Genomic DNA, 17,867 nt, shown 5'->3' on the forward strand with positions numbered 1-17,867 from the left:
AGTGTTCCAGCAAGCGTGTAGTGAGTGCAGCATTATTCAACCTGGTGTAGTGGTAGATCATGAGCCTGGATAATCAGTTTAGTATAACAAGAATCACATCAGAGCTATTAGAATGTTGAGACCAGTGCATAAATGTGCTGTTAAAGGGAAACAACATTTGAGTCATTGGGACAAAAGATGTCATGGAGAATAGAGAATTTGTGGTTGTAATTCTCTATCTCCGTGAAGGAGATGAAGAAGAGCTCAGTGTAAGCTCATGAGGATAGTGCCAGCCAGGTCCAGGGCTCAGAGAGTAAAAGTCAGACAGGATCACTGAAGGAGGGCTGACTGTTCTGTGCCAAAGCTGGGCTGTAAACTCTCAATCAGCTTTTCAAAACCCTCTGGACAAGTTAACCAAGGTTTCAGACAGCACATCTGTTGACACAATAAAGGTCATATGTGCTTCTAATCACACAATATTTGATTGCCAGTAATGTAAGTGTTCATCAACAATTGTTTGATGTTTTTAGTTTTGTGTTCATCATATTTCTGAATAAAACCAAACTTCAAGGATACATCTGAAAATTCCTGAGCTGTATTAGTTTTCTGGCGTTAGCAGAACCAAGGGAATTTATTGGTGTTATTTCCCATTAATTGCTCAAGCTTTGTGGTGAGCAGTGTGTTTGTGGTCTGTGAATGTTGGCACAGCCCAGTTGTACATAGCCCATTGCTTGTGTTGTAAACTGTCCCACCCCAGCGGCAGAATTACACATACCTTGGATTTGCTTTCAATCAAGATTATGTTAATCTACCACAATCTCTTAAACAGGTGCTCAGCCCAGCACAGAGGCATGTTCACTACAGGCTGCATTCCAAAAGGCAGTGGTGTAAAGTACTTAAGTAAAATTACTTGAAAGTATTACTTAAGTAATTTTTGGGGTATCTGTACTTTACTATTTATATTTTTGACAACTTTTACTTTCACTTCACTACATTCCTAAAGAAAATTACCTACTTTCTACTCAATACATTTTCCTGAAACCCAAAAGTACTTGATACATTTTGAATGCTTAGCAGGACAGGAAAATGGTTTAATTCACACACTTATCAAGAGAACATCCCTGGTCATCCCTACTGCCTCTGATCTGGCGGACTCACTAAACAAAAATGCTTAGTTTGTAAATTATGTCTGACTGTTGGAGCGTGACCCTGGCTATCCGTAACTTTAAAAAATAAGAAATGGTGCTGTCTGGTTTACTTAATATAAGGAATTTGAAATGATTTATACTTTTACTTTTGATTAAGTATATTTGAGCAATTACATTTACTTTTGATACTTAAATATATTTAAAACCAAATACTTTAAAACTTTTACTCAAGTAGGATTTTACTGAGTGACTTTCACTTTTACTTGAGTCATTTTCAATTAGGGTATCTTTACTTTTACTCAAGTAGGAAAACTGGGTCCTTTTTCCACCACTGCTAAAAGGGTTACTTCATGCTAGTCAATATTTACCCCTACTTCTCCTTTGAATACAAGTAGCTCATATTGTACTCTAAGGGACACACGCTGGTGTATGAAGTGTGAGTGTGTGAAGAGGGGATTCATTCAGATCTGCCTTAATTTTAGCTGCCCAGCCGGATTGGTTGCTTTATAACGATGGTTGACCGTTGCTCTCTGTCTGTGAGAAGATACAGTAACAGGGTAACTATCTGAGGGTCCACCAGTGTTGATCACATGACTTGTCTACGGAGCCTTGACCTGATAAGAAAACACTTACATAGCCATATTGTGCAATAGCTCTCTACTTCACCTAAACTGCAAATTCCAGAAGCTTTGCTTCTTAGTTTTCAGTATGAGATAATAACAATGTTACCTTCAGCTGTACATATAAACTCAGCAAAAAATAAACATCCTCTCACTGTCAACTGCATTTATTTTCAGCAAACTTAACGTGTAAATATTTGAATGAACATAACAAGATTGAACAACTGAGGCATGAACTGAACAAGTTCCACAGACATGTGACTAACAAAAATGGAATAATGTGTCCCTGAACAAAAGGGGGAGTAAAAATAAAAAGTAACAGTCAGTAACTGGTGTGGCCAACAGCTGAATTAAGTACTGCAGTGCATCTCCTCATGGACTGCACCAGATTTGCCAGTTCTTGCTGTGAGATGTTACCCCACTCTTCCGGACATTTCTGGGGGGAATGGCCCTAGCCCTCACACTCTGATCCAACAGGTTCCAGATGTGCTCAATGGGATTGAGATCCGGGCTCTTCGCTGGCCATGGCAGAACACTGACATTCCTGTCTTGCAGGAAATCAAGCATAGAACGAGCAGTATGGAGCCTGCAGGAAGGGTACCACATGAGGGAGGAGGATGTCTTCCCTGTAACGCACAGCATTGAGATTGCCTGCAATGACAACAAACTCAGACCGATGATGCTGTGACATACCGCTCCAGACCATGATGGACCCACCACCTCCAAATCGATCCCGCTCCAGAGTACAGGCCTCGGTGTAACGCTCATTCCTTCGTTGATAAACGCGAATCCGACCATCACCCCTGGTGAGACAGAACCGCGACTCATCAGTGAAGAGCACTTTTTGCCAGTCCTGTCTTGTCCAGCGATGGTGGGCTTGTGCCCATAGGCGACATTGTTGCCGGTGATGTCTGGTGAGGACCTGCCTTACAACAGGCCTACAAGCCCTCAGTCCAGCCTCTCTTAGCCTATTGCGGACAGTCTGAGCACTGATGGAGGGATTGTGCGTTCCTGGTGTAACTCGGGCAGTTGTTGTTCGGATATACCGATCCTGTGCAGTTGTTTTTACATGTGGTCTGCCACTGCGTGGACGACCAGCTCCGTCCTGTCTCCCTGTAGCGCTGTCTTAGGGATCTCACAGTACGGACATTGCTATTTATTGCCCTGGCCACATCTGCAGTCCTCATGCCTCCTTGCATCATGCCTAAGGCACGTTCACGCAGATGAGCAGGGACCCTGGGCATCTTTCTTTTGTATTTTTCAGAGTCAGCAGAAAGGCCTCTTTAGTGTCCTAAGTTTTCATAACTGTGACCTTAATTGCCTACCGTCTGTAAGCTGTTAAGTGTCTTAACAACCGTTCCACAGGTGCATGTTCATTAATTGTTTATGGTTCATTGAACAAGCATGGGAAACAGTGTGTAAACTCTTTACAATGAAGATCTGTGAAGTTATTTGGATTTTTACAAATGATCTTTGAAAGACAGGGTCCTGAAAAAGAGTCGCTTCTTTTTTTTTCATGAGTTTAGATATAAATGATATAGCAACTTCAGGGATGCCTCTTTTGAACAAGAGATTTATTTTTAAAATGAACAGCATAAGTTGTAGTGAACAATTCTCCAAAACACAAAGGATGTCTCTATAGCAGCTATAAAACTAAACTATTTAAATTCACTCTCAGGAAGTGCAATGATCTAAGGTTGATCAATACACTATAAAAGTGGTGAGTGCTGACCCGTAAAGCCAAAGCTAATTTTAGAGCTACACAGTAGACAGTTGTGTTCAGTTGCCTCATTGAATGAGTTTCATGCAGGAATAACACACAAATCGGAGTATCAAGTCATTTTATTAAATCCATAAGTATAGCTATCACATGAGCATAATAACAATCTTCCAAAAACAGTAGTATGGTCATTCGCTGAAAAATAACAAACATGAGGAATAGATACAAAATACACTGAGTTTTGTATCTGAGGGAACACAATATATTTTTAAATCCTCCACAGATTCATAAATGAAATTCATATATTATTCCTTTGATGACAGATTAATCTACCTTGACCTTGCCACTAGACTGATATCAATGTTTAATTTTCTTGGCTTGAGGCCTATATTGACTCCTTTAGGTCTGTAGATTTGGATTCAGAGGCAACAACTTGAGATGAACTGTGGTACAAGAACACAGCTTTCTGATTGGATGAAATCAAGACAATTTCCATCTGGATATTGCCACATGAAAAAGAAACTAATCAGGATGCTCATGTACATTTCATATTTGGATTATTGACACTGGTGAACATAAGGTTTCCTTTTAGGTGGGAATTGAACTAGTAACTGGAGTTACAGTATGCGGTGCACAACATGTTTGCCATGAGACTGTCAAAAAGACATGACCAGGTTGAGGAAAGTGCTATGAGTTGAAGGGACAGACAACAATAACCAAGGTCTGAGACCAAAAAAGGCACTAAATGGAGATTAAGTATTCTGTTTAAATACAGGTTTTCAATTTGCGGCTGGTGGCGGTAATATACATTTACAGTGAAGCTGGAGGTAGAAAATTCAATACATGATCACTCACATTGAGGCATAGAAGGTACCGTGAACATTCTTTCAACTCCCCATTTTGAAAGCATGCTGTTAATGACCTCCAATCGTCCTCTGATGTGTATATTGTTCAATTGCATTAAATCAGTGAAGAAAACATACATAAACAGATCAAACACCTGTATTATAAAACATTCTTGATATATTGTTCGGAGAGTAAACAGACTAGATGCATCAGGAAGAGCATTGCATTTTACAGTATCATTCCTAAAAACCCAATACATTTCAGCAAACGAGCATCAAATATACTCTTTGGTTTACGTACCAGAAGCACATGAATTGTGGACCAGTTTACACACAAAATTGTCAAAGTTAAAGAATGCATTTCTAGCTTAAATCATTTAGATACAGTCTATGCAATTAAATGTTGAGTGCGCATAGAAACTCAAGATAGGGGTCAGTTGGCTATGGGAGACTAGTCAACATTGCCATACGTGCACTAAATGCATGTCCTGGTGGGGTCAACATACTTTGACTTCGTAATGGGTACCCTGTATTGAGTTAATTGAAAACAAGGTTTATGGAAGCAACTGTACTTAATTCAACAATGCAGACTTCCCAGTCTCATTGAACTATTAACTGAAAAGGTATGGAGCCACAGCACATTATGAAAGGAAGCACAGTCTGGCGTCTGCACACCATAAACAGGGCTTCTGAGAAGCACATGCTTTACCCCTGTTTTTTTAAACCCTTCCAGAAGTAAGCAATTTCCAGCATTTTATACTTTTCTCCAGCCTATGCAACACAAACCAGTCACAGCTGCCACTACATGCCATCTAAAAGTTGATATCCTCCCCTGATTGCAGGGGCAGGAATCCCATCCATTTTGTTTATCAAGACTGTCCCAGTGTCTGGGATTTCAATCCTGTAAACATTGTGAAGATGACAAGGAGCTTGGAAGTACATACAACCCAATCATAGAAAACTAAATGTCCATAGTAATAAGGGAAAAAACATTTATAATAAATAATTAATTTCTGTATATATTTATATGAAAAAAAGTCTGCTGAAAAAGGACTATAAGCCAGCAAAACTCAATGCATGGCACAGCTCTTTATAAAAAGCGTATTGCCTCAAACGTGTAGAGTCAAGCTAAGGAGCAAACAGCTCAGCTCTTGGGTCACTCAAATGGTGATGTGAAAAGAGTCTTGTAGCCAGGAATCCTTGCTTGTCCCATTTTTGGGAGATGTTGCCTCACTTCCCTCCGGTTGGTCAGTTGGTGTTGTGCTGGTCTCCTGGTAGTATTCATCATCTTCGTCAAAGTAGCCGTTCTCTATCCCATGCCCGGCGCTGAGATCCTGGCAACTGCCTTTGTACTCTTGGATTGACTCATGGAGGGACCAGAGCTGACACAGCAACGACATATCCTGCTGACGCAATCCCACCTGGAAAGATAAAAATGACCCCAGAATTATTTTAAGATCTCCCAAACAGGTGCTTGATACTATACTTATGCCTAACCGTTAGCAATTAGACAAACGTTGGCAGAGGTGCTTCATGACTTTAACTAGAATTTTCTCTCTCAATTAAGCAGAAATATTTATGGGTTCAAATATTAATCCCAACGGAGGATAGGCCTACAGTGAGGCTGAAAAAGTTTGATTTGTAAACTTTCAAAGAGATACTCCTAATCCTCTTCACACAAATCAATGGAGTATAGCTTGTGTAGGCTTTCAAATGAAACCAAACTGGCAGAGCTGCCATGGTATAAATGTAGGCTATCAAATTCTACAAGCAACAATGTATAAATGTGTCATTGTTGTGGCACCGTTACTAGCAAATGTTAAAACACATACATTGGCAACTGCCAGTGTAAAATTGTTGGTTTACGTGTTAACGCCGACCATAAGAGCTAGGATACTAATTAGACCATGAAGTAATTAACAGTAACGAAGTGATTTCTTGATTCTGTCAGAACAGCTGTTACTCTCACTTCACCTCATAAAAAGGAACCCCCCACGATTCTGTTTGCGATCATATATTGTTCACCTCCCCTTCACTTCTTACCATTTCTTTTCGGAGGAGTGCTAAAGCCGCATCAAGATTGGCCGGTTTATTTGCAAGCAGATTGTCGGAATTGTTTCGCCCACGGCTAAGGTCGTCTTGGATCATGGTTTTCTTTGCATACATCCTCTCCATCTCTCTCCAAGACCCGCCGCTTGAATTCAGCAAGCCGCTTAGGCTCTTTGGCAGTGGGGGTAGCCCCTCAATGGAGGCCAGTGTTCCGCCCGCTGTGCCATTCGCAGATTTACCGTTCATCGTTAAACTTTTTTTTCCCTCTCACTCAAACAAATATAGTACTTTCAATTTTAGTCGTTATAAATCACCACATTCGGGAATGAAAAGCACATCTCCGACAAACAACAGGCAACAGCCGTTGACACCAGTAACAGTTGACACCAGACAACAGTAATCTTCTCCTTTCGAGCTCTGGCTAACTCGCACTTCCTGTCCCTTTAACACAGTTCGAGGCTGATTGGGCGTTACCCGCAGTGACGGACAGGAAAGGGAGGTTGAATATTCATAACCTAATACAAGTGTTTTTCGTTCGTTCGAGTGACGGTCCTATCTAATCCATGCGGTGTATGCCACGTTCAAGTACTAGTCGGAACTAGGAAACCTGGAAAAGTACGATTTACAAGCTGGTTGTCGTTACACGTGCCGCATTCAACCAGTTAGCAAGTCGGAAGTGTCCGAATTTCCTAGTTCAGACTAGCGCATGAACGCGGCATTATTCCTGAGGTAAATAACAGCTCTACATTAAGTGGAATGATTTATTATGAAGACAGTTATAATGAACCAAATAGCCATCATTCAACATTTTATCAAATTAAAGTTCTCAAGCTTATTTTCTTTAGGATAAAGGAACACTTGGAAAAGAAACAAACTTGACATGTGCAACATGAATACCATTGACTGAGAATAGTACAACAGGCATTACTGAGTGTGGGTGAGGTCATCATGACAAGTATGTGTCTGCAGAACAAAGGTGTCAGTATGAAGGACAGATGGTGGGCTGTCCATCCATGGTCCTTCTTCACTAACAACAGACCCTCAACAAAGAGATGAAGCCCAACCCACAGAGGCACATAGGACCTAAAAAATGGCAGATGTAATTGAAAAAGCAAGGTCTCAACAACTGACATGCGTCATTTTAAATGTGAAAAACTAAAGAATGCATGTATTCCCTCAGTTAAAACAGATTATTTTATATGAATTGGCATTGCATCAATATGAGTTGAAATGAACTCAAAATTAGTTTTTAAATTGTGTAGTCAAGACAAGGACAGTTAGTGACTACCCCATACAGCCTTCATAATCAACATGAGTGCTGGTGCCTTTTCACTGCACTCAAGCTGAAAGGATTGTCAGTTTACCCCGGAGGAAACATTAAATACAGGGTAGAGATAACAGGGTGCAACTAATTTTAGCGCTGCTCTTTTTTGTCTGTTTTCTTCCTAAAATCAATAATATGCTACTTATTTGTCATTGTGCTAATTGTCTGGGTTGTTCTCAGTATCTTGCAGGTCAGGAGGAGCAGAAGTTGTGACACAGCTGCCGGTCTTATTGTTGGTCTTTGACTCCTTGAACTCTGCTACCTTCCTCTCTTCTATGACATTTAGCTCACCCCACTGCCCCTGCACTTTCCTTCCCTAAATAACATATTCCTTGGTTTTATTCTAGGATAAACATTCCTCAATGCATGTGAGACCACAGACTCAAATAGTACTGTACTTGAAAAGAGCACTATCGGTATTAAATTGCACAATAAGTTTGTCTTTACGGAAACTGTCATTGCTCTCTTGGCCAGTCTAGTTACATCCTCATGAAACCATCCTGCACTCTTTGAATGTGAATCAACAGACATTTCTCATCGGTGGTCAACACCCTTGGGGAGGCAGGAAATCTATTCAAAAGCATCTGAGCATGTATGGGTATTGAAGAATATGTGTCCGAGAATTATGTTTCAATTGAATTAGTTTAGTGATATGATGAAAGGGTTGAGACTCTTATTGATTTCCATTAGTCTACCATTGTAGTCGGACATTGAGGAGGACTATGAAAAGGCACATTCAGCCAGATGATACTTAGGGTATTGTAAGAACATTTTATTATTTAAATAAAATTCATACCAGTGAATAGCAAGCATGTGTGAAATGTTATAATACCAGATCAGCATACCAGACAGACATATTTCAAATTCAAGACCGCAGCAACTATATAAATTGCCTATGTCATATCAATATTGCCTTGAGCCATCAAGTAGAAGTGGTACCAATTAAATCAATTCTTCCTAAGAGAGGACATTTCCAACGCTAAAACATTTGGATAGTTTGAGTTAGAATTTCACAATTGAACAATGGGCTACAAGACATAGTAGATGCAAGCAAAAGTCAAACTGGAAAACTTCAAACCTGTATCTCTTACAGCAGTCCTACATGAGATAGAAAGTACATTTAAACTTATAAGCAAAATCGGCTTTGAATTCAAGGAAACAAACTCTAAAACTTCACCTATGCTGAGACTTGTGAAAAGTTTTGCAATATAAAATGGTTGCTGGGCTTTCAGCTCACGTTTCCGTTCTCATGAGAGACAGGAATCTAAATGTGCATTGATTATTGACTATTGCACCTTGGCTTGGCATACTGGGCCGCTGACGGTCACATTAAGGCTTGCAGAGCTGGCAGTGCTGTTCTGAACAGCAGAAGGGGCTGCTTTGTCCTCCGTTGTACACCTAGACGTTGATGGTCAAAGATGTGAGCAGAAGTTTAGTCTTCCCAAGGCCTCTTCCTAGAAACTGGAATGTTGACTCTACTAGGATTTTCAGGGCCTTCGAAATAGTTGGAATGGTAAGGCTCGGGGGACCCAGGTTTTGATGCGGCCGGAACACCAGAGAAATGGCTGTCTGGTATCTGAGGAAATGGCAGTTTGTGGCTGGTTTCCCAAAGTTCAAACCACCCACAGATGAAGATGCCCTTTTGGTCTCTGCTGCTGGTTTTGAGACCGTGGAGGTACTACTACTAGCTGCAGTTCCAGACTTCCAGCCACTTGGCATTAACAAGGCCTTGGACACAACTTTGTTTGGTCTTTAAAGCATCTGAGGAGTCACTATGTGGCTTGGTCACAGTGCTGTTGGGTTTGTAAACCCTAGCAGGTGAACCATTGATGTTTAAAAATGCCTTGGTTTTGCTGACATTTTTGGTCATTTCTGTCCTCTGAAGGAACCATGGGCTCCCCTTGCTATGTAAGTTGTGGTGCTCCCCTTCTTCTGTGGGATAATCAGACCTGGCCGTTCAGGTGAGTTGATTCCTTTAGCTGTTGCCTGAGGTGGAGGAGACAGTACAGGTCTGGGAGACACAGGAGTATTGAGAGGTTTTGTAGGACTGTTGACAAGAGGTTTTTGAGTTGATGATGGTGGCTGTGAACTCCCTCCAAGCAAAAAACCTTTGTCACTGAATGGAATGATATTCCTTATATCCTGTAATCCAGAGCCTGAGACCAAAAGATAGGGTTCATAGATTCACGAAGACACATTCACAAAGCCATATTTTTTTTTATTTTTAATTTTACGCCTTTTTCTCCCCAATTTCGTGGTATCCAATTGTTGTAGTAGCTACTATCTTGTCTCATCGCTACAACTCCCGTACGGGCTCGGGAGAGACGAAGGTTGAAAGTCATACGTCCTCCGATACACAACCCAACCAAGCCGCACTGCTTCTTAACACAGCACGCATCCAACCCGGAAGCCAGCCGCACCAATGCGCCGGAGGAAACACCGTGCACCTGGCCACCTTGGTTACCGCACACTGCGCCCAGCCCGCCACAGGAGTCGCTGGTGCGCGATGAGACAAGGACACCCCTACCGACCAAGCCCTCCCTAACCCGGGCAACGCTAGGCCAATTGTGCGTCGCCCCACAAACCTCCCGGTCGCGGCCGGGTCTCACAAAGCCATATTTTGAATTGCAAATAATATTACTGCTCTCAGCACTCATTAGAAGATTAAAAGACATGTATTACCTGCAGTAGATGTGCTGGAAGCTTTGCACTTGCTTGTGGGCTTGTCTGTAGGCTTCTTGCCTTGGCTGTTGTCTGTCTTTTTTACTTTCTTTCCATAACCCTCTGGCTACTTGACCTTTGTATAGGTGCCCCCACAGGAGCGTAGGTGATCCCCCCACAATGTGTCTTGGGCTGAGGGGGCACGGTTCATTACCCTCTTCACATATCCAAAGTAGGGCTTACGAGTCTGACAGGGCCCATCACACAGTCACCAGTGCGGACGGTAGAGATCCACTTCATCATGGAAAGTGTGATAGACCTGGTGGAACACAGTTGATTCAGAGACATATTAACACAAAGTACACTGACAGTTGACATTGATGGGACGCCGAGCATAACTTACTGCGATTTCAGTTCCAGCGGCTTGGTTGATTCTTTCCATGTGCTTGCAGAACTCAGGTCCATGCCCATCATGACCTCTGTTGTTCTAACTCACGAAGGGCAGTGCATGGATTATCTCATGCAGAAGTGTCTGGAATAACAGGGTATTTCAGTTATACTGAAGAAATGACATCAGCTACTTTGCTTACGTTATACAGTTCAAGTCGGAAGTTTACATAGCCAACTACATTTAAACTCAGTTTTCACAATTCCTGACATTTAATCATAGTAAAAATTCTGTTTTAGGTCAGTTAGGATCACCACTTTATTTTAAGAATGTGAAATGTCAGAATAATAGTAGAGAGAATTATTAATTTCAGCTTTTATTTCTTTCATCACATTCCCAGTGGGTCAGAAGTTCACATACACTCAATTAGTATTTGGTAGCATTGCCTTTAAATTGTTTAACTTGGGTCAAACATTTCGGGTTATGCCCACACATTGTCTATAGGATTGAGGTCAGGGCTTTGTGATGGCCACTCCAATACCTTGAATGTGTTGTCCTTAAGCCATTTTGCAACAACTTTGGAAGTATGCTTGTGATCATTGCCCATTTGGATGACCCATTGCGACCAAGCTTTACATTCCTGACTGATGTCTTGAGATGTTGCTTCAATATATCCATATAAATATCCTACCTCATGATGCCATCTATTTTGTGAAGTGCACCAGTCCCTCCTGCAGCAAAGCACCCCCACAACATGATGCTGCCACCCCCGTGCTTCACGGTTGGGATGGTGTTCTTCGGCTTGCAAGCCTCCCCCTATTACCTCCAAACATAACGATGGTCATTATGGCCAAACAGTTCAATTTTTTGTTTCATCAGACCAGAGGACATTTCTCCAAAAAGTACGATCTTTGTCCCCATGTGCAGTTGCAAACTGTAGTCTGGCTTTTATATGGTAGTTTTGGAGCAGTGACTTCTTCCTTGCTGAGTGGCCTTTCAGGTTATGTCGATATAGGACTCGATATTTAGTGTCAATATAGATCATTTTGTACCTGTTTCTACCAGCATCTTCACAAGGTCCTTTGCTGTTGTTCTGGGTTTGATATGCACTTTTCGCACCAAAGTACATTCATCTCTAGGAGACAGAACGCGTCTGTACTATTGTTTGTACAGTTGAATGTGGTACCTTCAAGTGTTTGGAAATTGCTCCCAAGGACGAACCAGACTTGTGGAGGTCTACAATTTTTTTCTGAGGTCTTGGGTGATTTCTCTTCATTTCCCCATGAAGTCAAGCAAAGGGAGGTACACCTCCAATTGACTCAAATTATGTCAATTAGACTATCACTTCTAAAGCCATGACTTCTAAAGCCATGACATAATTTTCTGGAATTTTCCAAGCTGTTTAAAGGCACAGTCAACTTAGTGTATGTAAACTTCTGACCCACTGGAACTGTGATATAGTTAATTAGAAGTGAAATAATCTTTCTATAAACAATTGTTGGAAAAATTACTTGTCTCATGCACAAAGTAAATGTCCTAACCGACTTGCCGAAACTATAGTTTGTTAACAAGAAATTTGTCGAGGTTGAAAAACAAGTTTTAATGACTCCAACCTAAGTGTATATAAACTTCCGACTTCAACTGTATTTTATACAATTGCCATCAATCTGAAAAGGTTCAGGTTGGTTAGTCAAAGTACCTGTGCAAGATCCCAAAGGGGTCTAAGTTTCAGTAAAGGCTCACTGAGTCGAATAAAACACAGTCCACCTCTTCCTTCGTAAGAACACACACCTGCATACCTACAATTGAAGATTGTATAAAGAGACTTTATACAATCTTGAATAATGAAAAATGAACCACAGGAAAACAATCACATTGACCAGTTATAGCCATGACAGCCAACGTTCCCACATGCTTTAAATTCTGACAGTTGATGGGCAGCTATTAATCTAATGTATGAGATATAATCATAGACACATTTATCATATCAGATGGTTGATACAACACTGTGAATCGTTCAGACTTACAGTATCATTCAGGGGCTCCATTTGACTTCTACACCACTGAGCTTTCCCCCGAAGAACGTGTCATCGAACTCCAGAAGCATTGCCCTCACATCTGGACTTGGGTCAAGATGGACATAAATAGGGAATGACATCGTTGCTGCTAGACTCAACTTTCATTTTTTTGCTGGTTTAGCCATAGTTATCATCAGTTGGTGTGTATGAGGATGCCTCAAAGTCAAACTGCTCCTGCAGCTGAATGGCAAGCACAACATCTTTGTCCCTGTTCAACTAGCTAGCTACTGGTGTTGAAAAGATAATTCAAGTTAGATGGATAGCTCCATTGAACAAAAATTAACACAACATGCAACAATTTCAAAAGATTTTATAGAGTTAGAGTTCATATAAGGAAATCCTTCAATTGAAATAAATTAGGCCCTAATTTATGGATTTCACATGACTGGGAATACAGATATGCATCTGTTGGTCACAGACACCTTAAAAAAAAGAGTTGGGGGTGTGGATCAGAAAACCAGTCCATACCTGGTATTGACCACCATTTGCATCATGCAGTGCAAAACATCTCTTTCGCATAGAGTTGATCAGGCTGTTGATTGTGGCCTGTGGAATGTTGTCCCACTCCTCTTCAATGGCTGTGTGAAGTTGCTGGATATTATATAGATTTTTTAAAACCTTTATTTAACTAGGCAAGTCAGTTAAGAACAAATTCTTATTTACAACGACGGCCTACCCCGGCCAAACCTGGACGATGCTGGGCCAATTGTGCTCCGTCCTATCCCAATCACGGCCGGATGTGATACAGCCTGGAATCGAACCAGGGACTGTAGTGACGCCTCTTGCACTGAGATGCAGTGTCTTAGACCGCTCTGTGGTTGTGAGACCGGTTGGAAGTACTTCCAAAATCTCTAAAACGAAATTGGAGGCGTCTTATGGTAGACAAATGTACATTCAATTATCTGGCAACAGCTCTGGTGGACATTCCTGCGGTCAGCATGCCAATTGCATGCTTCCTCAAAAGTTGAGACGTCTGTGGCATTGTGATGTGACAAAACAGAACATTTTAGAGTTGTCCCCAGCACGAGGTGCACCTGTGTAATGATCATGTTTAATTAGCTTCTTGATATGCCACACCTGTCAGGTAGATGGATTATCTTGGCAAAGGATAAATGCTCACTATCAGGAATGTAAACAAATTTGTGCACAAAATTCACATTTTTGTGCGTGTGGAAAATGTCGGGGATCTTTTTATTTCCGCTCATGAAACATGGGACCAACACATTACATGTTGCGTTTATATTTTTGTTCAGTATAGTAGAGTTAGATTGGTAGTACTGACTAAAATATCGTTGACCTATAACGTTAACTAGCTAGCTATATAACGTTAGCTAGCTAATGAATGCGCTTTACTTTACCAACACTCAGATGACTGTCATCGTGGTCTGATAAATATTATTGTTATCTACGTAAGCTTACCTCAATATCCAGCTTAAGTCAAATATAGATTAATGTTGGTAATTTTTAGGTAGATAACAGCACAAACTACATAAAATTCTCGCTTGTTCAAAATATGTGTAATTTCAGTCTATGGTGCTTTTGGGAATTCTGGGATAGGTTGTCCTCCACTGAGATTTCACTAGTTACCACAGCCACAAAGTCAAAGTGGCTATATATATATATATTTCTTTTTTACAGACATTAATTTAGGGTTAGGCATAAAGTTAGCAGTGTGGCTGAGGTTATGGTTAGGTTTAAAAATCACATTTCAAGAAAAATAAATTGTAGAAATAGGCGGAGTTAAGACTTTGTGGCTGAAGTAACTAGTGATGACACGCTACAGTAGCACTCGCGAATAAATGTTGTCCAACTAAACATTTACTCGGGATTTTGCATAACACTTACACTGAAATAAAATAAAACTTTTAAACTAATATTGACTGTCATTTTGATCTCTCAATATCAATACAACTTCGATGACTGAGCACACCATGTATTTTCTGATTCAATGCATTTATTTTTAAAACCATACCAGGGAGGGTTTACTCTGCCCAAAATCTGTCCACGAAAATAAGACCAAGTGAGGAATTTTTTTATGGCGGTCAAAAAGAGTGTCGTATTTATATCGGGTTGTGCCTGTTGTACACGTGAATTTCTGCCCTCTTATTGGCTATAATGGTTACACCTGATCTCACAACCTTCTGTCTGCCTTCCATCTTTAACGACATGTATTTCGATTGTTAGAGCGGTCACTCGATTATCTTGCCATTATAATCGAAAGTCTTTGACCATAATACACATTTTGTTGGCCACCTAGTCGCCGGACGTCTCGTGACGTTTTGGGTGTTAACCTATTTCCCTCTTCCTGACTGTTAGCACTGTGCAGCTAAAATTTAAAAAAGAACAAACTGGTCAGCAGTTGTTCTCACCTATTTCTGTATATTATTATTGTTCTAGCACATGTTTGTAATCTGAAGAATATACCTTAAAACGTTGGAGATGACAGACCAGGCGAACAGACTGCGCAAGCAATTGGAATCAGCTAATTTCGACCCCCAAAATTATGTCAAGCATCTCTCACAACAGTCTGATGGCGACAGAGATTTGCAGGAACATCGTCAAAAAATACAGACCCTAGCAGATGAAACGGCTCAAAACCTGAAGAAAAATGTCTACAAGAATTACAGACAGTTCATCGAAACTGCCAAAGAGATTTCGTACCTGGAGAGTGAGATGTACCAACTGAGTCATATTTTGACAGAGCAGAAGAGTATCATGGAGAGTATTACCCAGTCTTTGCTCTCAACAGATAAGGATGAAACGGCAAAGGAGATGCTTGCAGCATTCCCCAAAGAGACAGAGGAAGTGAAACAGAGAACACTGACTACACTGCTTGAGAAAGTAGAGGGGTGCAAAAACATTATGGACACCCCAGGCAGGTATTTAGTGTACAATGGCGACCTGGTTGAATATGATGTGGACAACATGGCACAACTTCAAAAAGTGCATGCCTTCCTGATGAATGATTGCCTTCTTATTGCCACCTGGTTAGCGAATCGCCACGGTACAGTGAAGTACAAATACAATGCACTGTATGATCTGGAGAGCTTTGCAATCGTCAACGTGAAAGACCATCCCCCAATGAAGGACATGTTCAAAATCCTGATGTTCCCCGAAAGCCGCATATTTCAGGCAGAGAACAGCAAGATTAAAAAGGAGTGGCTGGAGATCCTTGATGAGACAAAGAAAAATAAAGTGACTAAGGAAAAACATAAGATGGAAGAGGTAGAGTTGCCCAATTCACCTGTGAGACCAGAGGTCTTGGTCTCGACCAACCCTTTTGATGACGAAGAGACCAACCCTTTTGACTCAGAGGAGGCAGTGGATCTGGGATTGGAGTGGATCCAGGAGCTTCCCGAGGACCTGGACGTGTGCATTGCCCAACGGGACTTTGAAGGTGCCGTGGACCTCCTGGACAAGCTGAACGAGTACCTGAAGGACCAGCCTGTCAATACGATGGTGAAGGAGCTCAGAGTGAAGGTGGATGAGCGTGTCCGACAGCTGACGGAGGTGCTGGTGTTTGAGCTCTCTCCTGACCGTTCCCTCCGTGGGGGACCTAAAGCGACCCGTCGGGCAGTGTCTCAGTTAATCCGGCTGGGGCAGTCCACCAAGGCCTGTGAGCTCTTCCTGAAGAACCGAGCCGCTGCTGTGCAGACCGCTATCCGCCAGCTGCGCATTGAGGGGGCTACTCTGCTCTACATACACAAGCTCTGCAACATCTTCTTCACTAGCCTGCTGGAGACGGCCAAAGAGTTTGAGATGGACTTTGCCGGTAACACAGGCTGCTATTCTGCATTTGTGGTCTGGTCGCGCTCATCCATGAAGACGTTTGTGGATGCCTTCAGTGGGCAGGTGTTTGACAGCAAGGAGAGCCTCTCCACTGCTGCTGAGTGTGTCAAGGTGGCCAAGGAGCACTGCAAGCAGCTCAGTGAAATTGGCCTGGACCTCACCTTCACGTTGCAGTCCCTCCTGGTGAAAGACATCAAGGCAGCCCTGCAGAGCTACAAGGAGATCATCATTGAGGCCACCAAGCACCGAAACTCTGAGGAGATGTGGAGGAAGATGAACCTGATGACTCCAGAGGCTCTGACCAAGCTGAAGGAGGAAATGCGCAGCTGTGGCATGAGCAGCTTCAATCAGTATACAGGAGATGACTGCTGGGTCAACCTCAGCTACACCATTGTGGCCTTCACCAAACAGATGATGGTTTTCCTGGAGGAGGGGCTGAAGCTCTACTTCCCAGAGTTGCACATGGTCCTGCTGGAGAGCTTGAGGGAGATCATCCTTGTGGCTGTGCAGCACGTCGATTACAGCCTGCGGTGTGAACAGGAGGCAGAGAAGAAAGCCTTCATTCTCCAAAATGCCTCCTTCCTGCACGATACTGTCCTCCCTGTGGTGGAAAAGAGGTTTGAGGAAGGAGTGGGGAAACCTGCTAAGCAATTACAGGACTTGAGGAAAAGTGCACGGCACATTCGTGTCAATCCTGATAGCACTATGTCTCAGGTCTAGTGTGTGGATGATAACCTGTTGTGAACAGCACTTTTTGTTGTATTGATGCCACTGTTGAACTTCAAATCTTTGGCCAGAACTGATGAAATCTGTATTCTGCTATGTCATATAGGCTATTCCGTGATGATTCTTTCTGTTGAATGTGATGTTGAAGACAATGACATCGATATAGTTTGTGGTTTAAGAATTTCACTAATTTTTCCTGTGCTTGATGACATAGCATTATGAATAGTAGGCTAACTGGAATAAGATGACTGATTCATAAAGCCATGTATTAACTTAACGTAGTTAGGAATGTTATTGATTTGTATGAATGCGCCTCTGAAAATCGCTATGGTATCCCAAAAATTATCTTTCAAAATAAAAAGTGTATGCATTATAACAATTATGTCCAATTAATGAAAAAACTATTTGTTAATATACTGTTTGATTAACTTTCTGCAAGACAATGGAAATTCTAAGGATTACTGAACCAAATGGTGAAAAAGGATGTTGACCCTACGATTGAGTGTTATGATTTTCAAAATATCAAGAGGGCAGGGAATT

At 41.7% G+C, this 17,867-nt stretch overlaps 3 protein-coding genes across 3 annotated transcripts; 1 reads left to right on the top strand and 2 right to left on the bottom strand.

Annotated features, from left to right (window-relative positions):
- Positions 1 to 3,571: 3,571 nt before the first annotated feature.
- Positions 3,572 to 6,845, bottom strand: LOC110529605 (protein FAM89A). Its single transcript, XM_021611960.2, has 2 exons — positions 6,356 to 6,845; positions 3,572 to 5,733 (listed from the first exon to the last, which is right to left on the bottom strand). The coding sequence occupies exons 1-2, from the start codon at positions 6,605 to 6,607 to the stop codon at positions 5,473 to 5,475; spliced, it is 513 nt and encodes a 170-aa protein (XP_021467635.1). The 5' UTR covers positions 6,608 to 6,845; the 3' UTR covers positions 3,572 to 5,472.
- A 2,783-nt stretch (positions 6,846 to 9,628) lies between these two features.
- LOC110529207 (sprT-like domain-containing protein Spartan) lies at positions 9,629 to 14,363 on the bottom strand. Its single transcript, XM_021611331.2, is given in 6 exon segments — positions 9,629 to 9,696; positions 10,368 to 10,665; positions 10,750 to 10,878; positions 12,434 to 12,533; positions 12,762 to 13,846; positions 14,232 to 14,363. Coding segments are annotated over 5 exon segments (726 nt in total). The 5' UTR covers positions 12,893 to 13,846; positions 14,232 to 14,363.
- A 702-nt stretch (positions 14,364 to 15,065) lies between these two features.
- Positions 15,066 to 17,706, top strand: LOC110529606 (exocyst complex component 8). Its single transcript, XM_021611961.2, has one exon. It carries the CDS (start codon positions 15,252 to 15,254, stop codon positions 17,319 to 17,321), a length of 2,070 nt encoding a protein of 689 aa, XP_021467636.2. The 5' UTR covers positions 15,066 to 15,251; the 3' UTR covers positions 17,322 to 17,706.
- The last annotated feature ends 161 nt before the right edge of the window (positions 17,707 to 17,867 follow it).

The sequence above is a fragment of the Oncorhynchus mykiss genome, chromosome 8 (genome assembly GCF_013265735.2).
Source record: "Oncorhynchus mykiss isolate Arlee chromosome 8, USDA_OmykA_1.1, whole genome shotgun sequence".
Taxonomy (NCBI): Eukaryota; Metazoa; Chordata; class Actinopteri; order Salmoniformes; family Salmonidae; genus Oncorhynchus; species Oncorhynchus mykiss.